Source organism: Phaenicophaeus curvirostris, chromosome 2 (assembly GCF_032191515.1).
Source record: "Phaenicophaeus curvirostris isolate KB17595 chromosome 2, BPBGC_Pcur_1.0, whole genome shotgun sequence".
Taxonomy (NCBI): Eukaryota; Metazoa; Chordata; class Aves; order Cuculiformes; family Cuculidae; genus Phaenicophaeus; species Phaenicophaeus curvirostris.
Window position 1 is genome coordinate 61860463 of NC_091393.1, and position 26956 is coordinate 61887418.

The 26956-nt window shown below is 39.5% G+C and overlaps 1 protein-coding gene across 3 annotated transcripts in view; it reads right to left on the bottom strand.

The window, feature by feature from the left end:
• The window catches only part of RPS6KA2 (ribosomal protein S6 kinase A2), a 297537-nt gene that overhangs the window by 84420 nt on the left and 186161 nt on the right, over positions 1-26956 (bottom strand). For all 3 annotated transcript variants that reach the window (XM_069852241.1, XM_069852243.1, XM_069852242.1), the window contains 2 exons: positions 20462-20578; positions 17271-17352 (listed from right to left, as the gene is read on the bottom strand). In XM_069852241.1, the coding sequence (XP_069708342.1) occupies positions 17271-17352; positions 20462-20578 (199 nt within the window). The remainder of the gene's footprint in view (positions 1-17270; positions 17353-20461; positions 20579-26956) is intronic.

Below are 26956 nucleotides of genomic sequence, written 5' to 3' on the forward strand. Positions count from 1 at the left end.
TTGATAATTTTACCTGAAGCTTTGCCCTGACCCACAACACCAGGGAGTGAAACCCTCCTGCATGTCTGACACCAGCAACTGCCCCTTACAGAAAGCTGTTCCTGCAGGAAAACACACAGTGAAAATACTTGAATAATGTCAAAGATTTCACAATCTGCTCAGAGTTGTTTGGCAAAAGCATTATTGATTATAAATGATTCTCCTGCCCCCACCTTTCAAAATGACCTTTCAGTAAGAGATATCCCTGCTTGGCCAGGAGCAGAGCACTAATTATTAAAAAAAGCAAGATCGGGGGAGTTAGAAACTATGCTAACTTAATTAAATCACAATCAAAAAATATTTGTAGCAGGAGAAATAAATCAGCAAATAAAAGAACAGATTTAGATTTCATCCATTACCCTCCTCACCTCCCTAAAGCTCAACACCGAGCCTTGATTTGAAAAAGAGCAAAATAAGACTCAGGCTCAGGAACATGCAACTCAATTTCAAATTTTTCAGGTAGCCCTGGAACATGCCAGTGATATAGAAAATGGAATATATACATAAAACTGTGAGCAACATCCTTTTCAATTCTATTTCTGTTATTTTCTTCTGCTTTTAATGCAGGCTGTTGTAGACAAAAGCAGAGCACTAGATTCTAATTTCAAATCCACATTGTGTATATCTGGAAGACTAAGTACTTGTGTGGTGACTAACTACCTGAGATATGGAGAAATACAGGCTTCCCAAAAAAGATCATAATCTTCCTTCAATGGCTCTACTTGGAAATACTATTTGCATTACTCTGTTCCTGCAGGAACACAGTATTATACTCAAATCTTCTAAAGAGCAGCATTGCATGCTGTATCTTATCAGCAGAGCATTATTAGAACACAAAGGAAAACAGAAAAATATCCTGCTGACATCTGAAGATAGAAGTATACCAAAAATGTCACACAAGGGCTTTGTGTGCAGTTCTTTTGAAATGTATATAATTTCATGAAGGTTATTTTTCTGGAAGGAAGATCATCTGTGCCCCCAAACATGGAACCTTTTAGAGATGGGGAAAGAGTTGTTAAAAACAGAACTTTACCACTCAGCCCTAGCACTGCTGCAGCAAAGAAAAAAACAGATTCAGAGAGCAGGATGCACTGCTTTGTAGAAGGGCACTTTGAAAAATCAGTATGAGTGTAGATTGTTTTTTAGGACTCCAGCATCTAGAGGAGGTCATTTTATCTCCCTTTCCTCTCCTTTTTCCCCCTTTTACATAAAACATCACAATTGTCTTTAAAGAAATCAAATACTTTCCTTTGGGATTTCTCGGGGTGTTTCTTTCCACAAAGTTGTTTGTTTGTTTGTTTGTTTTAAAGTAGCTTGTATTCGTCAATGTTGGGACTTGGAACAACAAACATCTCCAAACTAATCATAAATATTTAATACTGGACTTCCATTTATACTATTTATGGCCTAGTCACTATTCTCTCAAATTATTTGGAAAGGTTAATTAAATCTCACAATACCCCTTAGAAGTACATCTGCTCAATTTCCAACAAGGAGAATTAAAAGGCAGATTGATAAAGTATAATGCGACCACAAAAAAAAAAAATTAATCATATGGGAGTTGTCAGGAGCAAACATGGGTATCATACTAACTGTGCTGAAAACAAATCCTCAGTGCAGTAATCTCAGCTCTCCCTGTGTTTTCCTAGTGGCCTTGTTTGGCAAGGAGCAGCCTGCAGAGGCTGCAGAAGATCTAAACTCTGTGGCAGCTGCTCAGTGGGCTCCCTCCTTTCCAGTTGAGCCTCTGGCAGCTGCAGCCTTGCACCATTTCCACACTGGGACACTAACTTGGATCTCTCTCACTGGCCAAAATACCCTACAGGCATTGCAGGAACTTAAGTGAGTTTTAGATTTTTGCCTGAAATTAGACAGTGGGTTCAGCCCCGTCATTAGAGAAGTACTGACTGACAGACCCAGCCAGATTATCACCTAAACCTCATGCCCTTATGCAGAGATGAAAATTTAGGTTTTGTGTATTTTTAAACAGAATATACACAGATATGCACAACTCCCAGGTGAATGCATTTCCCCCCACCACCACTACAAGCTCTGTGAGCTGCAGATGTGCAATGATATCCAATAAACCAAATCCCATGGTGATATATAACACCAACAAAATAAAAGTCACACCCCTTACAATCCCATAAATCAGTTTTAACTAAAATCATTAAAACCAAACTGAATAAATGTCTCATTGAGGAGCAGAAAGTGCTGCCAGTTGCTAGCATGGAACTTCCTCCAAAACCCAAAAACCTACAGCTGGAAACACATCTGTCCACGACTTGTCCATAACTGAAAGCCTTCAACATCTCTGCATAGCTGCACCTCGGTCAATTTTTCTTTATGTAAAGCATATGTTTTATTTAAATTTATTTACCTTATCCTTCCAAATAATCCATGAAATGAAATATTTGTTTCTTGAATTGTACTGTAACCTATTCCTATTTTTTATTACATTTAATTCAGTTGAACAGATGTATTATTATTATTATTATTATTATTATTATTATTATTACTACTACTACTACTACTACTATTGCAGGTAATAGCAACAATTTAATTAAGTCTTATTGACAAGCAATAATTGCCTATGCTCTAGCAACAGGCGTTATTACAAAATGACAAAAAAGAGGACTGGCTGTACAATTCAGCAGTCCCCTAAACACCATTCATCAGTAGGTCTCAAGATTATGATGACCTGAAGGGAGAAACTGGTGGCTGTTTCATACAGTTTTGCACTAAATTAAAGTTGCTTAAAACCGTTAAGAACAGTTGGCCTTCTGTCCTCTCACAAAGTAGATATTTAAAATTTAGTTCCAACTTACAAGCATTCAACAGAGAAAAGATATACAGGTACCTACAGTCCTCAACTCTACTCTTAAATACAGTCCAAAGAAGGTCGAATTTTCTCCATCAAACTTCTCTAGTATCACTGTTTGTCCTGTCCAATTTTGATTCCCTTGCAGTTACTGCCTTGCTGTAGCACTGGCTACCTAGCACAGGACAAGTAGTACCAAGCCTAATGTTTTCTACCTGTTGGATATTCCAGTACTAAAAGAGTGTTTGCTTTGTGTTTGCTGTTGTGATGTTCCTAAGCCAACAGACGCAATGAAGAAATCATTTTTCTCTTGTCCTTCTTGAGACTGAGATGATCAGGACAACAAGTTTCACCAATTGCCTTTTAAGATTGAAGCCCAGCATGGCTTAGTCAACTATTGCTGCCTTTTGCTCTTAAAACAGCCCTGTTCTGTGAGTTTTACAGGTATGGTTGAATAAAATTTGTGGATTACTTTATTCTGGAAGTGTGAAAACTGCGCTGTGATATTCACCACAATATGTTCTGCAGTGTACCATCAAAGGCAAAACCACAGCTTTTATGACTGAAAATATTGGGTGGAACCACTGGCTCAACAGTAAAAATGCAAAGACATTCCCTCTTATGCCAGTCTTCTACAGGAAAAATATTGCTCCCTTTATTTAATTTCTCTGGGCCTAAAAACTCAGTTGTACTGGGAGAATTTCCTTCTACTTCAGGATCTTTTAGCAACTACTAATTCACTTGCAAAGCCTGGTGGAGCTGGAAGCGGGTGAAGGTGGTGCTGGAGCTCCCCAGGGAGCTCCTTGGGACACTAACTTAGGGCAAAGTGCTCCTATGTAAGTGATTTTAAGCCCACCAAGTCCCTTCTATTTTGTTACACGAGCCTCTACTACTTTGTTTAACGGCATAGCATGGAATCTTCTGCCTAGTCTAGTTGGGATGTTTATGGACAAGACTAACAATTGTTTACATAATACTAAGTAAGAATTCCTGAAAGAAGCAGAAATGTGGTATTATCCCTCTGTGGAGAATATACAGCCTGGAGAGCTGTCATTTGCCACCAGGGCAGTTTTGCTTATAGGCTAAACTAATCCTGCTAAATGCTGTAGAGCTGCTTGAAATGTGTAATTCTGGACATTTTCAAAGATGGTTTTGCAGTGGCTTTTGTTCTGAATTGGAACAAAATATCTGAATTTAGCAAGTTTTAACAAAATTAAACAGCAAAATATTGTTTTTAGTGCATTGAAGTATTGTTTTGTTAAGAGTTTTAACTTCATTTTTGATCTATCATTTCTTTAATCCTAATTATAATGTACAACTAAAAAATATTTAAAAAAATATTTACAGTCAAACCAGAACATTTTGCTGAAATCATTACTACCAGCATTTTGTGAAAATTTACTCAACAGTTCTATTCCTGGGGATTGATACCCTACCAGAAAAAGTACACTGAATCTTTTCTCTATCAATCATAACGCGTATTCCAAAGAAGTTGGAATAATAAAAAAGAGGATTTTTCAGTGCTTCACTGAGTCCACCAGGAATTTAAAGAAAAAAAATCCCAAACCAACCTCATGTCTTCCAAGTGTAGGATAGTCATAGAAAAGTATGTAGTAATCTTTCTGTGACTGGTCTAAGTGGAGAGCAGTTTGCCACCTTGGTTCTAATATGGGTAATGCAAGACTGGGGCTGGACAGTGAGAGGTGCATTTCTCAGAAGGGAGGGTTTGGATGGATCAGTCATGGAGCATGAGGCAAATGTTAACATCCATCCTGAACTATGCAGCAGCCCTGGCCACAGCTGCACTAGGCTGTCTTCTCACTCTAAACACTTCGTCATTAGGCTGCTTGAATGTGGTAAACACAGAGCCAATCCAATCTGACTTGCTCTAATAAAATGTTTTGGACAAGCATTTTAGGTACTAAATTCCAAATATTTTGGTTTATAAAATGAGTAAACAGTGTATTTAGGGCATGACTGAGCAAGCTGGGATAGTAGCTTACCATCTGAAAACAAGGGCTCTCACTTGATTTAGGAGATATGAAGCCCTGACACAATTTCTGTTTGTAAATCACGCAGGATGAGGTTTATCAGGTTGCTTGCAACCCAGCCCTCTGAGCTACTTGCACACAAAATAGATGTGAATTTAAGACACAAATATTTCAGGAAAACTATGGTATTTAATGTCTATGTTCAGGCAAACTAAACCTTCACTTTGCCCAGGCCCTGAGATGCTATGCAGACATGCTTAATATAGTTCTGTTGATATGTTTGCCTCATAAAAATAAATGAGCATCTGCGAGACAGCTGTCTGTCACTGAAGAAGCCTCCAGTCCCATCCACAAGTAGAGTGCGAGGTCAAAGCAAGGTCATTTCCTAAATCAGAACATAAGAGAAAGCCTTGTCTCATGTCATTACTTACACAGTGGCTAATGCTTTGCAAACAGTGAGACCTGGCCACACAAACAACAGGAGGAAACAGGCTGATCCAGCATTTTCTCCTTTGAGGACAGAAACACGGTGCTCAAATAATCACCTTTTTTTTTTTGAACCTGGACTCTGCTACCGTATAGGGACCCTCATGGAAGATATGACTAAGTCCAGAGAGTCTCTGAGTGAAATCATGGCCCTAAAACAGTCAGTAGTAAAACCGCTGTGGACATTAATAGGATCTCATCATCTACATCTCAATCCCTGTATATAGTTCTGAAAATATACATAGCTGCTTGAACTCTGAAAAAATACCTAACTGAAGAGGAAATTTTCCTATGTCACTGGGTAACTCCTAAGAGCCAAACATAAACTGTACTGAGCAATGACTAAAGGGAGACAGGAGGAGCAAATAAATATTTAAAGGACATAAACATGGAAGACACAGAAGAATTGTTTATCAAAATAAAAAGTGGAGGAGGAGGTAATTGAAACAGAAAAAGAGGAAATGTAAGCTGTGTCAGGCAAACTGTAACAAGATGAACACCTACAGAGAAGAGTGAAAGGCCAGCATTTGAGCCTCATCACTTGACACGTTTTAAAACAAAACTGGACAGGAAAAGTTAAATAATGATTCAGTAAGGAACAAGCCTGTCCTGGGTGCAGGGAAACGAGATTGTATCTTTCACTGTGTGCTGTTTTGCTGCAGTGATTCCATTTCGATAAAGTACACTTTGTAAGAAAAAAATTATAGATTTCACTGTTATGCACAGGTGTTTGGGAGACTGACTGATACAGAGCAGTCATTTGCACCAGATAATGTCTGTAACATCATGTTAGAATATTCCAGAAAAAAAAATAAACCAGAAACTAAAAATTAATATTGCGAATGGTCTTGAAAACCCTGTGAAGAATATCCATGAGCAGTTTAACTTCCATACAGTGCTTTCAATGCTGAGTTCTCAAATAACCGTACTAAAAGCCTTGGATCACTATGGCTGCAACCCTGTAGGTGATAGCTGAAGATCAGCCAGGTAATGCAGTTCCTTCAGGGCCACACAGCACAGTAGCAACCAGCCCTGTGGCAGCCCTGCTAGTGACTGCTCAGTGAACCATACTCCTCCCATGTATGGTGAAAACTTTCAGGCTTCCTCAGAGCTTTGATTTGGAAGCCGCATGCTTTGCTCTGCTTGTGAAAAAGTGCTCTAAATCTCTTTCTTGAGAGAATCTCCCTATTGCAAACTAAAGAACAACTGTTTCGCAACAGCATGGTAGCTTTTTTGTGTATTTCTAACAAAGATGCATGTAAGGAATCCTCTGATGCTGGCAAATATCATGTAGTGAGTGTGTCTTATGCCTCACACGTGCCTCCTTTTCACTCTGTCAGTCTCACCTACAGCCACCCTTCAAATCCTTTCCATCCCTGTCCAGCAGCAGGGTTGAACAGCCTTGCTCCTGCCAAGGGAAGCCACCAAACACCCTCTCTACCACTGCTGCAGCCAAGCATTGCTCTTCCCTTACAGGCCTCTCTCGGGTCCCAAGCAGAAAGGGACAGGAAGAGGGAGGATGCTCTGGAGAAGCTTGCAGACAGCTATCATGTGCTTTCCAACCGCACAAGAGATCGTATCTCCAAGTCTGCTGCTACATCCAGTGCCTGGCTTGGCTGGTGTCAGGTTTTTACTGTCCTAAAAAACTGCCCTTAGGAATCTGGGGGCACCAGCTCACCTGGGAACAGTTGCAGGTCTTCTGGAAAATGGAGATGTCTGTATTTCATTAGATTGGAAAGTTATCAAAATAAAGGCTGTGCATTTAGTGGAAAAGTCTAGGAAGAGCCTTTTAGCTTCCTTAGTATCAAGGTCAAAACAAGCTGCTTGAGAAACAGCCTTCTGCATAGAAGTCCGCTCCTGAGGGCTTGCTGCAGATGCTGAAGAAAGCCACTGGCTGTTTTCCTTAACAAAGCAAGAGCGACAGGGCACAAGCTGAGGGCCCATCCTATTACCTTTATGGAGAAACCATTCTAGGAGACAGAGATAGGTGATAAAGGTGACCCAAATGCAGGAAAAGGAAACACCATGTGAAAATAAAAATATGAAATAGTCTTTCTAAATGTACACTTGAAATATTCCTTTCTTATGATAACATGCAAGGTTCAAGCTAGTGCCTTCATCTATTTACATCCTACCTAGATGTAAGACATTAATATTTTACATTGTATATCCTGTTGTACCCACAATGAAAACAAAATGGAACTTATCAGCATTGACAAAACCTATATAACAGCACAATCCCACAAACATGAAACTCCCTCTAAGCATGAAGTGCAGCTCTGAGTTAACAGTGCTGATGATCACAACTGCCCTCTAAATACCAACGATGTTACAATGTGAACAAAGTCTAAGAGATATCCAGGAACACAGCACAGTTATCTGAGCAATTCAGGCTTTGCCCGAATTTACAAAAATAATCTACAACTGCTGAGAAAATATCAATAAAATTACTATGCCATGGAAACTTCTCAAGTGTGTCAATTACAGTTGCATTGAGATAGAAAATGCTGCAAACAAAATAGGAGAGGCTGTTGATGGTGATCACTGGTCTCTGTTTAAACATCATCAAAACCTCCAGCTTGGAGCAAATTCCGCAGCCATGAGGACGCCGTAACTGACATGTGTAACCCACATGAAGAGCATAAAAAACACAGAGAATAATTTTGTTTCCATTGAAACAAATCCCAGATGATAGTCTCCTACACTGTGCCATCTAACTTTTATGGAGAGCCAGCTGAGTGCTAACACACCTCCAGCAGCAGTTGTGAACAGAACACCTGGCCAGCTGTTTGGTGAAGGTTTACAAGTTGCAATGCTGTGAGACTGTTGCCAGTGCAAATGATCCCCTGCCCTCTGCCCTGATTTAAAATGGCATCAAGTGGCAGTCTTCACCTCTCTGTTTTCTGTCCTCATGCTTGAAAGGAAATAACGTTTTTCAGCTGTATTATGGGAACCAGCAAAAGCAGTGGGATGCAACTCCTAGAGGATGCTGATGAATTAGGTTTCTAGCCAACTATAAATGCACTGCAGCTGCAGGCTGCTGAAAGTGGTTAAATGACAACTAACTCAGATGCTACAACTGGTGCAACTTATTCAGAGAACAGAAGAAACAAATGCTTTTCACATAGAGAATGGATTTGTGTCACAGTCAAAGACTTGCAGAGTCCATCAGGGAGGTTAAAAATCCCAGGGATACTTAGCTACTGTATTTCCAGTGTAGCTTTCCACTACAGCAACAAATTTATGCAAAAGTACAGTTGATTCATAGCTCTGATTATTTCAAATAGTTAACGCATTATACAGAAGAGACATTTCCTGATAATTTCTTGTTTTGAATTCTTTTGCCATTAAATTCCATAAAGGAGTAGATGTCACTTAAGCGGGGAGGAGTGTTAATAGAATCTGCATTAGTATCTGACTATGACTATTCATAAGGACATTGAGCACTGTGAAGAGGTGGCTGGCATAATTAGGTTAACAATATGGATAAGGAGATTGAGAAGAGGAACAACAATAACAGTAGCGGGTCTATTCGTGGCAGTGATGCCAGCAGAGCCAAAGTCCTGAAACTCTTAAACTGAGGTACCAGTTCCTATACCAGACACAGTCTGCTACAGAAGAACAGACTGCATGACATAAATTCAAAGGAGATGAAGACTAAAAGCATTTGAGCCTGTGTTTGCCAAAAGACCAATTTTTCTCTTCCTGTAATTCATGCACCCTTGTGGTACCAATAGCAAGCTCTTGGAGGTCAGACAGGATTGAAAGACTCCCAGTGGTTCATTCATGTGATGTGCAGATGACTCAATGGGTTGCCAGCAATAGCTTCTCTTTTTCAGCAGTGGGGTTTATAAAACTAGAAGCATTACAAGCAAACAGAAAGCTTACAGAGCTTCTTAAAGACAGCACAAGATAAACAAGATAAAAAAAAATTCAAACCTGAACACCAAGTCAAAAGCAAACTAGAAAAACAGATCTTCATATGAATATTCCCATTTGGCCTATGGGAAGCCAGGCAGAAGGAAAAGGGCAACAGGCAAGAAGAAACAGTGACCACTGTTATGTATCACTGGCAAAGACGGACTGGTCTGGGTTATGTCCTGCCCACTGATGTTCTGCTTAATTTTGAAGCTAAACACATGACACAAAGGGAATGGAGGTTGTCAGCTGCAGGCAACCATCAGGAACTGAAACCACCCTCCAGAACCACTGCTGTTCTGAGCAGCAATGCCAAAAAAGAGCCATATTACAAATCCTTCTGCCCTAGGGCCGGCTTCTCCTAAGAACTTTCTCTGAATGCAATTCCCTAAAGGAACAAATGTTCAATCTCTCAACAATATGACCACTCTGCCATCTTCGCAGCAGGACTTTTTTACCTTTTCAATTAAAAAAAATGAATCTTCAACAAACTGAGTAAAGCAATGGTACTGCCACTACTTCTATCATAAAGCAGCATTCACAGAGGACCTGAGATCTTGAACATGCAGCCTGAGCAGATGACATTTTGTTTAACAGTCATCTCTGACTCACCTACTGTATAGCTAAATCTTCTTCTAACTCAGACATTTACAGAAAATGAACCCTGAGGAAAGAAAGGAAGATGAAAGATTCTCAGCATATGGAAGATGGAAGCTAGACATGATAACGATCTTTAAGATGTGGAAGAAAACTACAGATACAGGACAGATGTTAGGAACTGTTTTGTAATGGTAGGGGTAGAGATGGCCTAAGAACAAGCCAGGCGAACATCTATCAGTAATGACACAAAAGCATAGCTGTGCCACCATAGGTCACAGGTGGGCTGTGGGACTTCTTCGGGAGCCTTCCAGCTGAAGGGTGAGTAGCAGTGCAAGGCACAGGGTGCCTTCCAAGAGTCCCACACTGGCAGGTTTACGTGGCACAGACCCACACAGTGACATGAGCTCTGCCACTAAGCCTCTGTTGTTGTCCTGGGGATCAGCTAGTCCTCGCTCCCAGTTACTTGGCCTGGACAGAGCACTGTGCACAGCCAGAGGTGCCTGTATCACTCTGGACTCTGGACTCATTCATTCATCTGGAGCTTCAAGTCACTCTCCATAGACCTTTCCAATTAAACTGTGCTTTTCTCTCCTTTCTCTGTGCTTTCAGCTGTTGCTGACGAGGGATGTGACGGCTGATGAAGGCCACTGCACCTCCCAATCCCTTCCTGGTAAAAATGGGTTTTCTACAGATAAAATGGAACACATTTGTCAAACAGGATAAACATTTCACTTGTGGCTTCACGACAAATGTCAGTGTAGTCTTTCCATTCCTGAAATTACACAACAAGCAGCTAATAGCAATCTGCTACTTTGCAATAAAAATATCAAAAGTTTTATTTTCCATAAAGTGACAACCAATTTGGGAATAACTGCAAATAGCTGTCATTACATATACGGTCCAATGAATACAACAAAAGTAATAACCCAAGGGAAAGCAAGCAATAGTGAAAGCCCCTAATCAAGTCTTCTACAGGGACTTTGAAGAATGAGTTTGGGTCTGAAAGGTTTTTACTGATGGCACCTACAGGAGCTGCAGTTTCAAGTATCTCCATTGCTACTTATTCACTGTGTCAAGCACAGTAGAATCAATTGAAACTTAAAAGAGATGGATGGGAAATTGACTAAAAAATACAAGGTGATTTGCAAAATTGTTTTGTACTATCAAAAAAGAAATGAGTATGATGGACTCCTCATTTGTGAAAGAAGAAAAAAACACCACTCCTTGACTGGCTGGAATAGCTGGGAGACAGATTCAAATGCAACCTCTGAGACCTGTTGTTTTTATAGAAGCTTTAAAGAATTCATTCTTTTAATATTTCATTGACAGAAGAGTGTGACTTTACAAATGCTTAGAACTTGTATAATTTGATCACAGGTGAAGAACACATTTTTCCTGTCAAAAGACTTACTAGACTTATTAGTGCTTTCTTCCTTTGACTTCAGATTTGAATCTCCTTTGTGCTCTCTAGAGAGAGAATATACAAATACCTGAATAACACAACACTTTCAGCTGCTGCTAACAGGGCCTATGGAACTGCTTAAGGATTAGAAATTAAGGATGTAGGCATGTTAATTTAGGAAAAAAGGTGGAAAAACTTAAGATAGCTCTATGCAATACCTAGTGAAAACGACAAACATGGGTGCATTCAATGCTTTCATAGAAATGTCTGAAACTTAAGTCTTAAACCTATGACTGCATTAGCAAGCAGTATAGTGCAGCCATTAATCTACAGAAAGTAACAGTAGATTTTGGGACCTGAGGTTGCCCCACACTTGATGTCACACTTTGGTCCCTGGCTTGAATGCCCATGAGATGCTGGAGGGCGCTGGGTGTGCTCCTGGTCTAGCTTCATGAAGACTGAACTTAGCTGGGGTGCTCTGAAATTGTTATGCCCAGCAAACCAAGGTACAGCAAGTGGGGATGACTGGAAGAATTGTTTCAATATCGTGGACCGAGTAAAAGCACCAATGCTGCTGTGCCAGGACTCCCAACACTGTTTCTGCTACACCACTGAACATTTCATGGTGTAAAACAAAGCTATTTCAGACAGCAACATATTAAGCTGTTGAAGCTGCATTCCAAATGAGCATTTGACTATATGGTAAGCTAAATTTTGATATTACTGTAACAGCAGAGTTGTAATGGAACAAATGTGTGAACAGAAAGGGACTGGGCATTATTGTTGCATTCACCTATATTGTATACGACAAGTGCAGACGTGTGCTTCTGTGCGGATCAGTTTGGCTAAATGGCAGGGAGAAAGAGAGGGAGATTGATTATAATTTTTGTCAGTGTTTAGTCAAAGTCTTAATAATCTCATCCTCCTCAGGAAAACAGGAAGAACGTGCTGTCTAGCAACTTGAGCAATACTTTTAACAAGTGGTTCCTTTAGAGAACTTAAGAGCCAAAATTTTCATAAAGAGAAAGCTGAAATTCCCTTGGCACTCAGGAAAAGCTCCATGAGCAACAATAGGTTTTTGTGTGAAAACAAACTAGCCTTGCTAGCCCTTGCTACAAAAAATTTCCAGGGTTCATTTCTTGAATGTTTTAACAGTGGGAATTTTTGCCTGATAACAGGATCTTCACAATGTGAAGAGGCTATAAGTTAATTGGGACTTCGTACAATGAGAAGTCCCACGTAGCTTGAATAGAAACAGACAATAAAATCTTTAAGTGATTTAAGTTCACTTTATATTTATAAGTCAAATTTTCCCTTCTCATCCAAACCTGAATCCAAATGCTGTACAGAATCACTAGAGAGTATGAAGTATCTAACCCAGAAACTTCAGTCTCAATGAACCCAAGCAAATGCTTTTTAGAAAAACCTATGAAAATAAAATTCCAGCAACACTGTTTGTAATTTTTGACCTGTCCAGTCTGTTCTATATTCAGACTGGTATACTCTATAATATTTACTCACACAATGCCTTAGTTGCCTAACTACAGTTTATTTTCCTGTGCATCAAAGACCTAAGTTTATCTGAGCTGAAGGCTCTAATTTCTGCCTCATAAAGTTAAACTGTCCTTAGATTTTTGTTTTGTTGGATTCCTGTTACCTTCAGACCAGACAGAACCCACTGGAGTTCATTTTCTTAGATCTAAGTACCACAGTCATCCCTAGGAAACTGAGTTGCATGCAAGGGAAAACTGAAGAAGTTACAGGGAAGCCACTACTAAGATTTTATCAATGGTTTAGACAGAAATCACAGTCCAGCTGGTGACATCTAAGTTAGTTGTTCAGTTTACATTTAATTATAACAAATACCATTGATCCAATACCCCCGAGAATACCATAAGCTCTCTGTGAGTACGTAAAGTTGCTCTTACCTCTTACTGCATCTATAACCATCACAGGCACTCAGCACAACTCTAAACTCATAAGCCCATGGCTTATACTAAGGGGATCATAAACTGCAAAGCACTTCAAGGCTTTTGATGAAATAGACTTTTATTTTTCTAAAACCCATGTGCAGAGACAGGTAGACTCAATTCTCAGCATCAAACAGGTTTCAGTACTGAGATTTACACAGCCCATTACCAACAAGATTGGCAGATGCAGACTAATTCCTCATGACCCCTCACATAACTTTGCTAGATCATCACTGTAATATTTGCAAAGTTCATAACCCTTACATCAGTGAATTATGGCTTCATGCCACTTTCTGTAAGATTACATGTCTCTTGGAGGGATGGGTCTTTGATTGTCAAGCTCCAGAGGAAGCCCTTACATTCCAGCACAGTAACTTGTTAGGGATTTATGGGCATTTCACAGGTGTTTAATAAGGCTTACACTGTAAGCCATCTTAACAGCTCTTAGTCACAGGATTCTGAAGCTCATCCAGTAAAGTTGATGGAGCCTAAGGCACCTTGAGAGCAATAGTGAGTGAATCAAAATAATAAACCTGCCCTTTCCCTGTGTCCCAGCCTTGCTGGTGAGTACAAGGCACATGTTACACTGAATAAACAGTCACTATTTTTTTTTCTGTTTCCTCAGTCTCATGGTACATTCAGGCTGGGCGGTCAAGATTCACTGATATATACCTATAAGTTTTTAAATGTATCAATTGACTATTATTTTTCAATTTTTTATATAAGCATCTGATTTTCAAGAAAAAAAAAGTAGAGTGTAATGAAGATATAAAAGTAATATTTTAGGATAGTATTTAATCGTATTATCTAATGACATTCTAAAGGACAAAAGTCTCCCTCTTGGAAGGTATTTAAGTGGCTAAACATCTCTGAGCACCTGGATGACCCCCAAAGGGTTTATATTTACAAAAGTAGGTATTAGAGTATTGTAATTTAATAAACAGTGTTTCAAAGTCAGAGAAGTTAGTGTTATACATACATGCAGCCTTGAATCTGATGTATTTGCCATCTGGCACCTTACAGACATAATATTTTCAAACATTTTGGACAAAGTTTTCCTAAAAATAATAAGTAGAACGAAATGTTTATCTGGTTTATCGAGGAAGTTGCCTGCTTTAAAAACCACATACCCACAAGCTCCTGCAAAAGGAAATGGGTCATGGAGGAAAGAAACTCGTGTTACCCTTTCGTTTCCAACTAAGAGCAGCAGTGGTGTTCTCACTTTCAAGGATCCATGCTGCTATGGGTCTTATTCAGATATACACTACATTTTACATAAAACTTCATGAGGTAAAGATTACTTTAACTTTCATAAATGTTTGTGTGTACAGCATGTGCCTCTGCCAACTTTTACAATCTAAACAAGAATACTTTGGAGTCTAATTCTCCCTCCACAGCAGGAATGGTTCTGCTGTTTAGCAGATCTTTTTCAAGTTTACATCTACAAATGCAATTGACCTACATTGCCTCTTTTGTATCAAACAACTTCTTTTGAGCTGTAAATGTTTGAAGAGTGCTGCTGCTGATTGCTGTACACCTCTTATAATACTGTTTGCTTTTGGTGAAGTTGGGGTCAGGCTAACAAGGGACAATTACATGGGAAAGAGGCAAGAGGCAGCAGACTCACTGGAGGAAGCATTGTTTTGTACTTCTGCTTCTTCCTAATCATTACCAAGCCAGCCATGGCCAGAGTCAGGCTCCTGTGATAGGAAAGCCTTCAACGGGTCCCTATAGGGTTGTTCTTCAGAGTAAAGCACAAAGCTAGTTTTAACCCATCATTCCTGAAGGCATTTAACTTCCTCATGTTATGTTTTATCTGGGTTTTAATTCTTCAGACAAATCCAGAAGAGAAAAAAAGAACAGTTTTGCTACCCTCTCCTATTTACCTTTCTTTCTCATTTCTCCATTTTATGTTTTGCAAATTTGTTTCATGGAAGCAAATAACTACTAGGATATTCAAAGCTGTGTGGACATGTCAATGGCACTGGCACTGAGAGCTCTGACTTCCCTGTTCCACGCTGTACTGTGCAAAGTACAGGTTGGGAAGCAAAATAATTCAGAAATTTGTCTCGTAGCATACCTTGTGTCAGTAAACACTGACTGCAGTGCTAACAAGTATTTATGCCTTTGCTCCCATTACTTGACATAGTAATAAATACTTCATGTTGAAGTCACTTCTAGTCTTTTTGCGTGTAGGTAGGAGGCAACAATTCAGCACTCTCACTTGAAAGATGAAATTAAGCTGTCAGAAATTTTATCTCTGTGCCAAAAGTTACATGGAAGCTCACTGACAGTAATCCTCATTGTTGTTCTTCTCACTTGCCCTGTGCCAGCTGGGTTTGCCTTCATTTGTGTACTTCCAGTTAAATAGCTGTCAAGTTTAAGTAATTTGTAGAAATCAGTGTGGACAAATCAGTTCCTGCTGATGTGGTATTATTTCGAGATTGATTAGAAATCTAGAGCTACCAGTCACAGGGGTAAGTAGTTTGAATGGGAAAAAAACTCTCCAAAGCTCTTTCAGCTCAACACACCTCAGAGTTACACAGAAAGAGAGGGAATACCTGACTTTGGGTAAAATCCTTGGGTAAAAATTTCTGTGTTTTCAAAAGAAACAGAAATAAGTCTCTGGTACATGTTGACATCATAGGGATCACATAGTCCTTCCTCAGACACTGTGCCAGGCAGGAGATGACTTGCCCCAGTGAAGAAGGCTCTGAGAGTTGAGTTCAGCTCAGTTCGGGCATTTCACAGTCCTGCTCTTGGTTGAGAAGTCAGAGAATCCCTCTTCTGTGATTATATGTATTGTATACACAGGCCTGACCTTATACTTTTTAGGTATTATGCCCAGCACTACTTAAGTGGTTATTTATACCACACTGTCCTGCCAGAACTAACTTTCTCATCTACATTCCAAACAAAAAGATCAGCGTGCCAACACCGCTTCAAACTAATGTTTCTTTGAAAAGGCTTCCTTAAGGGAAAGGACTGTGCAAATACCTGGTTTGCCACTTCCCTATTTTGACTGGTACTCAGAAGAGGTGATACATCTGCTTGCCACCACCGGCTGTAACTCTACCTTGCAATTACTAGTGACTTCATTCTTCTTTTTGTTCCCCAAATTGAAGCATGCTAAACCAATTTGGATTTTTAAGTCACCAGAACTATTTCAAAATGATCTCTCTTCACATTAATATAGCAGTTTAGGCACTATACTGCATTGTACAAACCCACATTTTCCAAGAAAGAGCAAAAGAGCTGCTCAGGGCAAAATAAATGCTGTCCACCTTATCTGCAGAAAGCGTCGGGCATTCGAGGGGAGAAAACAGAGTACAGTGCTAGGTCAGGGAAGCAAGAAGACAATTGTTTCTGTGGAGGAACAGTAAGGACTTCATCTGAGACAGAACTTACCCTGTTTGCTTTTCAGTCCTGTGCTTTACTAGAATTTTCTTCTTTTGTCTGAGTGAGGCTGTATCAGCCAGTGGCCCCAGAAGAGGATGACCAGATTTAAAGATCAATCATTTGGGATCTAACCTGCTACAGACCATGCACTGACAGCATGATCTCAACAGCCTCAGAATGACTCTCCACACTTGAAAATATGCTCCCATGAATTTTCAGGCATACAGAGAGAACCATCAGCTGGAAGGCCTTTCTGCATAGTAGGAGCAATGTTTTACTTCAGCAATATCCTTTTAAGTATTCTATTTAAAAATACTTACTTCAGTTTACTTCAGCAACAGAAAGATACTGCCACAGTGATACAAATGAATATATGCCTGATGGACGTCTATAACTACCATCAAGAATGTGAAGAAAGGATGCAGCTGGAAAACTGCAAAGCCCTGCTTTCACATTGTATAGATAACAGGGGTTTTGAGTATATTTTTAGAGCATTCACTACAGCAAGGTAGAGTTATGGAGGGTGTCAGAGACATATCTGTGCTCTCTTATATACCGTAAAACAGCAGTAATGCAAAAAATGTCAAGGAAAACAAAAGACAAAGTAGCAAAGAAATAGAAACCGCAGCTACTGTCACAATCCTTACCTTTCAGAGTTGCCTTCTTAAGTACCTTCATGGCATAAAGCTGACCCGCATCAGATCCTTTGATCTTCCTCACTAGAAATACCTGTAAAGAGCAGACATCATTTGTAGATGAGTACTGAACTTCCAGTTATTGGTTTTGCTGCATTTGACAGAGGAATAAATACAGTTCAGGAAATCTAATGAAAATTATTAGTTGAGAGTACATCATATCTATTTCACCTGCAATTGGTAGAGCCAGCTCTGGAAATCTTCATTTTTAAGCCTTTACCACCTCACAAAGAAAATATGTTCAATGTTATTAATCACCCTTACACGTTCAATTAAAGATGGATGAATAGTCAGAATCAGTGCTCACGCATTCCTTCATATCCTGACCAGATTTACATGAAAAAAGTTATATCCCTTTTGGGCTTAGGAATATGTAGTGTCTTAAAATTATTGCTGTCAATGAAGGAAGAAAAATAATTTTGTGTAGTTTATGCCATCAGTCATGAATGATGACTTGCCTAAGGTGTAGATGAAGTAAAAAGTTCATACAGCTGAAAATTTGTTTGTGCATACTTAACAAAAAGTAGGACTACTTAAATTAACAAACAGATTATAATAATGAAGACAGTTTTCCCTGCTATAGTCTCTTATGCTACGTCTTGTGACAGTATACATTTGTAACTAAAAGAAAATAAAATTGTAGCTGCAATTTTATCTTTTTATTATTTTACTCCATGTATCTATTTTCTGTCTCTGAGTGCATGAGAACACTGGAGGGATAACGAAAAAAGGAATCAGTAATTTATATCAGCCTTTTAAAGACTTTCAGTGTTTTTTATAACTGAAAATAAAATAAACAAATATTTTAGCTGATTCCCGGGGTTTACTCTGTCTGCTGAGGTCAGAAATACCAGAGAGTAGTGTCTCTGGGTTTTTTTATTTCAGCACTTGTGTTACTGGACAGAAGCAGAAGCCAAATGCCGAAATAAATACAAGCCATTATACAAAATGTAAAGTTATAAACATACAAATCAAAAATGCTTGGTGAAATTATGTAACTAACAAGATGTGTAGTTGGATTACAAAAATCTGTGGCAATTATTCGACTAATCACCTATTCAGGAGCCATGAAACTTTGTTAACTGTCTCCACCTAAAATATGAAAAGCCAAAGAAAGGAGCAAGTCAGTTTCTAGTACATTATTCACAATTTGAAAGACTCTTCCTCTTGGAAAAAAAAAATATCTGTAAACATATTATAGTTTTCTCAAGCACCCTTTGAGGAAAGGTTTGTGGTGAAGGAGAACAACTGTAAACAATAAGGTAGAGAATCTGGAGGGGGGTGGAAGGTTAAATTCTCTCTGAACATCCTAACAAGAGCTCTTATACCTGACAGCATCACAGCTACAGCACTTCTACAACACAATCTGATACATTTTTGGTGAGACTTTCCTTCTCAAGATATTTCCTGTGCATGTGAGATAGTTCCCCAGCTGAACTGCCCTAACTAGCTGAGCTTGGGCACTTGTTGCTTGTTCACAACCCCTGTTTCCTAGTTTGATGAGCATACAAATGCCTCCATTACTCACAAATGGCAGGAACAAATGATGAAATCTGGATGTGACAGGAACACGTAATACTTTCTGAAGTGTTTTTCATTAACATTCGTGATAAATTAAGCTCAGCTGCTCCAAGATTTACAAGAAGCCAATTCATTTAGAAGTTCAGCTAGACAGAGAAATGCTGGGATATTTTTCTATCTAACTTTTACATTACATTGAAAGGGAGGGAAAAGTGAAAAGCAAGCTTGCCCACACTCTAGATTTTCAGCTGTATTTTTATAAAAATTGTTATGGAATATTTATCCAAATAAACAAAACCCCAAACCCTTAAGATAATGATTTTAAGCTGTACTGCACATAGAACAACACAGCATGCTGGATCTGCATAAATATTAGGCAGCAGCTCTAGAAATATCATATCTGTCATACAATCTTGCAAAATTTATAATACCCATATTGCTGTAATAAGCAAAATTATTGATTTACGTTACTAGTCACTAGTCAGCTGTTCCCTGTGGCACAGGCTAGAGCACTTGTCTGCATTCCCTCCAAAACAGATGAGTCAAGAACAGTGTGTGCTGTTTCAGAGGACATCAATATAAACATCAAACCAAAAAGGAAACAGAACAAATGAAAATGCAATGTATTGCAAAAGGATGTTGTCCTTCTGATTTTTCTTAAAGTTAGATTTTCATTGTGCTTGAAACCATCTAGTTGTCTTTGGAGGGCTTACTAGACTGTTTATATTAGCAATAACACTAGTTTGCCAGAATAGCCAGGCATGTGGCTGAGCATGAATTCCAATTTTCTAGTTTGATATGCATGCAAACACCTCATGTTATTATTACCTGAACTAACAGAACTCCCTTCCTAGATAAAGCAATAGGTATATCACCAATCTAGTAAGCTAAGCAAGTGCTGTGACTTTCAAGAGTGTTGAAAGCGCTCCCTCTGACACCAAAGGCTTCTAATTCTGCAACAAATTAATTAGGCCTCAGGTGAACAACTTAAAACCAATCGGTTTGCATGCTTCAGAGACTTACAGATTTGAACTGTTAGCTCAAACACCAAGATGATGAAAATTTAGGTGATTGGGGTCTGCATAAGAAACACAGAACAGACTCCCCTCCTGTGTGTCTTATTTCCTCTGAGGAATTTACCAATCTTTCTGATGTAAGATACAGGAATTGATTTGTAATCGCACACAGCTCCAAACAGGTATGATGTCCCCATTCACACTGATTCCCAGTGAACATCCCAAAATCAGAGTTCCTTTTAGGAAGAAATGGTATAGACTAGACATTTTGTTTACAAAGTACTTAAAGCTAGAAGGCCAACTTGGACAGTTAATAATAAAATACACCAGTGCAATCCAAGAATCTAATTTATTTTTTAATGTACACTTGTGCTCATTAGTCCAGATTCAAAGGCATAAGTGGAATTTCCTGAACTGTCTTATATACAGGAATCCAGCCAAAAGACAAAAACATTATCAAAATGAAGATAGAAGGGGTTTGAGTTTACTTATCTGCCTCTGCAATATAATTTATATATAGACATTGTTACCAGCATAAATGAACTAAGAAAAAGGACATGACATTTTCAATGTTGCTTTAGGTGAATAGATGGCATTAAAAATTACCTTCCCATATGAACCTTGTCCTAATACTTTCAGCAGCTCAAACTGAGAGGGATCTGCTTTTTCAAAACCTTCCTTCACATGATGACTGATATCTATTTCCTTCACGATACCTTCTTCCTGCAAAGGAAACATAAGAAAACAAAATCCCCCAAATCAGTGCTGCTATCATAAGGAAACATATTGTTTATTTAAATCTCGTCTTCTGTGATGCTACGATTAGGTATCAAGTTTTGAAAATAGAAATAAATGCTTGTGCAAATATTTCATGTGCCTGTTACTGGCTGGGGAGGGCAATGTCAGGACATCAAGGCCTGTTGCTTCTGTCTACTGAACCTCAAGATATATAAAGATAGAATATGCAAGGCAAACCACAAAAATACACTGCAGAGATTGGTGTACCCATCATAGACCTTGCCAGCAGAGTGGTATATACTCAGACCTTTACCTCAGAGACTCCAGCACACTTCTCTCAACATGCTTTCTCTTTGTCCCTCAAAGCATAATTTAAATCCATCTTAAAAAGTTCCTTTAATTTTAAGCAGGAATTCTTCTTATGAGTAGGCAACAAAGAAAAGGCATCGCTAAAAGTAGCTCTCCCTACTTACCTCAAAGGGTGGAAAGTTACTACCAGTAACCTTTTAAACAGAAAAGAAATTAATGATTTAGATAAGGAAATGGGGTGGTGGTGGGAGGAAGAATGTCACATGCTTTGCTGCTTGCCAGAATCAGCTTTAAGTGCTTTGAACTTCCCAGGTTCTTTAGTTAAAATATTTCCACTGTCAATAGACACATATTCCTCAAAGCATCCATTGAACTAGGACTTCTATCTTGCAAGCTGTGAATTATAGCCTTTGTTTTAGTTGTTTGTTTCATGTTATTATGGTATGTTCATCTAAAAAGAGAGCGACACAGTCATGTGATACCTAGAAGGACTACATAGAGTTTGTCACAACACAGAAAGTCATTGAGCTGAAAAGAAACCTGGAAGAAGGGACTTGCTTTTCAAGGACACAGCAGAGAGGAAAGACAATATTTACATGTCTTTTTATTTCTGTAGTGTTTTGTACACCTACATCTGGGATTCTTTTCTAGTGAAAATACTTGTAACTGCTCTACAATTAAATGTCAATTTTGAGTACAAAACCTTTCTGTTTCATCTCCCAGGTCGAAGGGAATTATTGATTTAGGAATAGGTTTAAATATTTCGGCACCCAGCAGAAGTAACTGGAATTTCATAAACCCTATTTTTACAGGGAATTTTGGTGCAGTTGTCCTTATTCCCCAAGAAAATAAACCTGGAAATATAACATTTGTTTTCCATTCTTAAAAATTAATGTGGAGAAAATAGAAATAACAACCCAATATGAAAATGCATTCAAAAAAACATTTGGCTAAACCACATTCATTTACTAAATGAGAATAAATTTTATTCCCTTCTTCTCCAGAAAAAATGCTGTCACTTTCTACCAGCTGTAAGTCATCTGGTGCATAGCTAGCGTGACCTGGATTGCTCTGCATACTGTAGCTTCACCCCTTCTCTTGCCTACCCTTTCTCTTTACACTCACGTGCTTTGGAACAGGGACTATATCCTCTTCTTGGTTTGGAAAGCTTCCTCTACTTTGTGCATGCCACCAGTCATGGAAAATAATCACCATTTGACAGCAACTCACTTTTCTGATCCTAATTCCTCTAGTTAAAGTTTGCCTGAAAGGAAATGCTTGAAACCCATGACCAGTTTTCACAGAGAGATTTAAAGGTTTTCTAAGTACAGAACTGCCAAGATCTCCCCTCTTATTTTTCTGGATTTAACTGCTGCGTAAGCCAGAGTTGCTTTCTGATATTAAAAATATTATTTTTTTTCAGTTTTTTCTAGGTAAGAGAAACAATAATAAATTGATACAAACCTGACAAACTGCACTAGCTGTTCCCTAAAGAAACCAGGAATTACCAACATGCTGTTATCAAAGACTCCACCAAGTTCTGAAGGGATGAGCTTTCATATCAAGGGACATGCAGCTTTAGGTAAACTGCCTGCAGCTGAAAGACTTGCAAGCTGATAAGAATATTATTTTAAGTTTAGGCCATCCTGTCACACTACAGCTTAGGTCTGTAGGGCTCACCACCCACCTTGTGCAGCTCTTGCGCACTAAGGCTAAAAATTATTCTCCATAGAGTCAGGCTCCTGAACCACCGCTACATCAGACCTTGTATCCCTGTATGCTTGGAAGTTTATTCTCCATCGAGCATAGGCAGAGTCTGGGAGGATTAGCTTCTGCAGGTCAGCCTCTTTGTACAGACACCTCCCTGTCAACTATCATATGATGAAAAAACTGTTTTCTGAAGTCAGCGCAGCTTGAGGTGAGGGCACCCAGTCACCATTTCATGATTTTTCCCACCCCTGTTCTGCACAAAAGCAGAGCACAGCAAGCATCATCCACTGCAACCAGGTGAAGCAGGACATGGATCTGAATTTTGAAATGTATTCAGGAGACAACACTCTACAAAGAAGAAATTAACCCCAATTTTATGTACACCAGATATCTTCCTTACATTTACTTCTCCTTTGAGCTGACACCTTGATCTCAAAAACTATGTATGATATCTACCGCAAACAGCAAAACCCTTTTTAGTTCGCTTAGACTGTATTTCAGCCTGAACCATGGAATCATCTCAGCTACATTTGCAAGTTTAAATGATGAGTGAGTTTCAATTTGTCCATTCAGATCAGTCAGAGGCCTACATCCTTCTCAGGGTAATATTAAAGTTAACATAACCTCTTTAGGCTCATGAAATGGGTTCAGTTGCAGGAATACATTGGAATTACTAAAATGATGATAATACAGCTTGCTGGAATTATACTTAAAAAAAATCTGGTGTTCACAGTGAATAGCATAATTAATAATTTACAACAAAAAGAAAGCAACTTTAATTACATGCATCTTTAATTAAAATCTCAGAAAAAGATTATTTAACAAGAACAGGACTAAATACAAAGACTAGCAGTGTTTATCAGAAGAGATTTCAAAGATTAAAATGCCCTGTTAAATTATATGACTTCACAGGAATATAAAAATGTTGCTTAGAAGCAGCTTCTGGGGGTCATCTAGTCCAACAACTTCTGCCCAGAAATTCACTGACAGTTGACCAGACCAGCTCAATTTTGTCTACTGTGGTTCTCAGTGTCTCAAACAATGAGGCTTGAGCCACTTTCTATGGAAGATTATTCTCTTTCATTTGCCTAGCTCAGAAACATCCATAGTCCATTCAATCTGCCTGCTCCATGGGTCCTTAGGAGGAAGAGAGACGTTTCTCTAGGAAGGCAGGATTTCCTGTGGATTTCCTGTGGTCTCCTCACTAGAAAGGAGCAGCAAAGTAAAACTGAAGAAAAGCATGTCAGACAGCTCCTTTTTCACCACTCATCACTACAATGGCTTTACTTGTGCGCTGTCCAAGTGGTAGATAGTATTTTGGCTGGTGTGACAAATTCACTTCCCGCTGGAGCAAAAGGTCAAACTGTCAGTACTTGAGACTGAAGATGGACACGGCCCCTTAAAGGAAATATATGCTGATTTGTTGACAAACATGCATCCGTTTGCCTTGTATATATTTCTATATACCTTATACTAATTTGCTGCATGAATTCTAGAACAACTTCTATTTGCTTGCTTTACCTTACTAGAAAAAAAGCCCAACTCAACAGTTTTATGGTTCCTTTTAAATATTCTTGCTTACTTGCGATTTTCCTTTATCACTGATGTCTTTTGAAGCCTCACTGTGTTAAATTAAAGTGGAATGTGACATAATTTTTCTCATGTACCAACAATTAGAGCGTGTATTGGGTTTGTGTGGCAAGGTTTTGGTAGCAGGGGGGCTACAGGGATGGCTTCTGTGAGAAGATGCTAGAAGCTCTCCCTATGTCCAACAGAACCAGTGCCCACCATCTCGAAGATAGAGCCACTGCTGGCCAACCTGAGACCATCAGCAATAGTGGTAGCACCTCTGGGATAACATAGTTAAGAAGGGAGAAAAAGCTACTGCACAACAGCAGCTGCAGCCAGAGAGTGGAGTGAGAATACACAAGAGAAACAACTCTGCAGACACCAAGGTTAGTAAAGAAGGAGAGGGAGGAAGTACCTGAGGTGCTGGAAGAGAGATTCCCCTCCAGCCTGTGGTAAAAACCATGGTGAGGCAGAATGTCCTCCTGCAGCCCATGGAGGTTAACGTTTGAACAGATACATACCTACAGCCTGTGTAGGACTCCATACCAGACCAGGGAGATAAGTCTAAAAGAGGTTCTAACCCCATGGAGAGCCCACACCGGAGCATGCTCCTGGGAGGACCTGTGGACTGATAGGGAGAGAGGAGCCCACGCTGGAGCAGGTTTGCTGGCAGAACTTGTGACCCCGTGGGAGACCCACACTGGAGCAGCCTGTTCCTGAATGACTGCACGCCATGGAAGGGACCTACGCTGGAACAGTTCACGAATAACAGCAGTCAGTGGGAAGGACTCACTTTGAAAAATTTCAAGGGACTGTCTCCCATGGGAAGGGCCCCATGGTGGAGCACAGGAAGAGTGTGAGGAATCCGGCCTCTGAGGAGAAGGAAGGAGTGGCAGAGACAGTATGTAATTAACTGATCAAAACCCTCATTCCCTGTCATTCTGTGCCGCTGGACAGGGGAGGAGGTAGAACAAATTGGGAGTAAAGTTAAGCCTGGGAACAAAGGAGGAGGTAAAAGGAAGGAATTTTAAAATACAGTTTTCTTTCTCATCACCCTTCTCTGATTTGATTGGTAATAAAATAAATTAATTTCCTTAAGTTTAGCCTGTTTTGCCCATGACAGTAACTGGTGAGCGATCTCTGCCTGTTCTTATCTTGACCCATTAGCCTTTCATTATATTTTCTCTCCCCTGTCCAGCTGAGGAGGAGGAGTGATAGAATGGCTTTAGGGGGTACCTGGCATCCAGCTAGGGTCAACCCACCACAAAGTGATACCCAGGCTATCAGAGCACAAGCACTGTGAAAGATCTCCAAACAACTTTTGCTCTGAGTTGCATCTCAGGGACTTCTCTTACACAGATGTTTTTTTTTTCACTGGTCCCACAAATGCAGCATATTTGCATTAGGAATTTGCATAACAACAATCAAATTAAGAGATTCACAATACAGATGAAGCCTGCACACTCAAGAAGCTGTTTTGCTGGACAGGATTTCACTCTGGAGAAAAAAAAAAGAGCCAACTTCCAAAATGGTTTTGATCAATGAAATTGAGTCAAAAATGAATGTTCTACAGCTTGGTCTTGCGACAGCTGTGCACAGCAGCCCAGGCTCTTGCTCCCTGCCGACTAGTCTGAACATTGCATTAGCAGGAATGCTTGACTTGATGAAACCTAATCTTTTGTAAACTTCAGTAAATATTTATGTTTGCAAAAAAAAAAAAAAAGTATCATCCTGTGACAAAAGTGAGATGGATGTTCTTGGTGGCTTGAAGAAAGCACATGGTCAAGTAGCACACACACCAGGGGAGAGAGGACAATAAACTGGAATACATGATGAACAGGAATAGAGAGTGAATCTCTGTGCTAATACAAGAAAACCTATTCAAGGCCTGATTCTGTATTGCACTTAAAGGCTTCCTCCCAAGTTGGCAGAAATTTTGGACACACAAGTAACACAGTATTTGAATGGAAAGGTCAATTTGATCTCTTTTCATTTGGGACATAGGAGAAGAGAACCTCTGTTCTTGCACTGCGACTGTGAATGGCACAGACACGTTTGTTTTGGTGCTTCTGAGAGGCAGCTGCTCCCTGTAGCACTGATCTCAGCTCACTTCCAAGATTTCCTCATGCAGACCTTGGAGAAAGAGAGGCGTTAATGCTCAGTGGCTGCTAGAGAGCAAGCACAGAAAACTCTTCCAACTGCAATAATTCTTCCTGACTCACTGTCACATGCCTGAGTAGGATTGAGAAGCACAGGGATATAGACTTGGGAAAGGGGTACAAAAAGCCGTGTAAAAGGGCAGGTCTTCCTGCTGAGTAGCTCTTTCCTATTCTGCTTTGCAACCTGTTCCACAGCCTCCTAGAAAATATTACAGAAAGAATACTCCCTAGAAAACTTAGATGTTTCACCCCTTTTGAACTCTTGTTGGGTTCCTCCCCAACAGGTTTCTGGAAGACAAGAACTAAGGTCATCCTCATACCTAGAGACCACCTTAATTGTCCCAGTATATCTGAACCACATGCAAAAACTCTTTTTGTCAGGACTTCCTGAAGTAGTCTGAAACATCTAGAGAGGGAGCAATTCCAGAATCAGCTACTTTTAGCAACGGACAACTTTATGCAACCATATGACAAAAAGTTATGATGCTAATGTAAGATGATTATTGCTTTGCAAAATCAGTAAGACGGGATTCTTATTATTATTCCTTGTCTGGTCATCTCCCCAGCTGCACAGGATCGAGACTGTCATGCAAGTATGGCTGTAAAGGGTAAGATT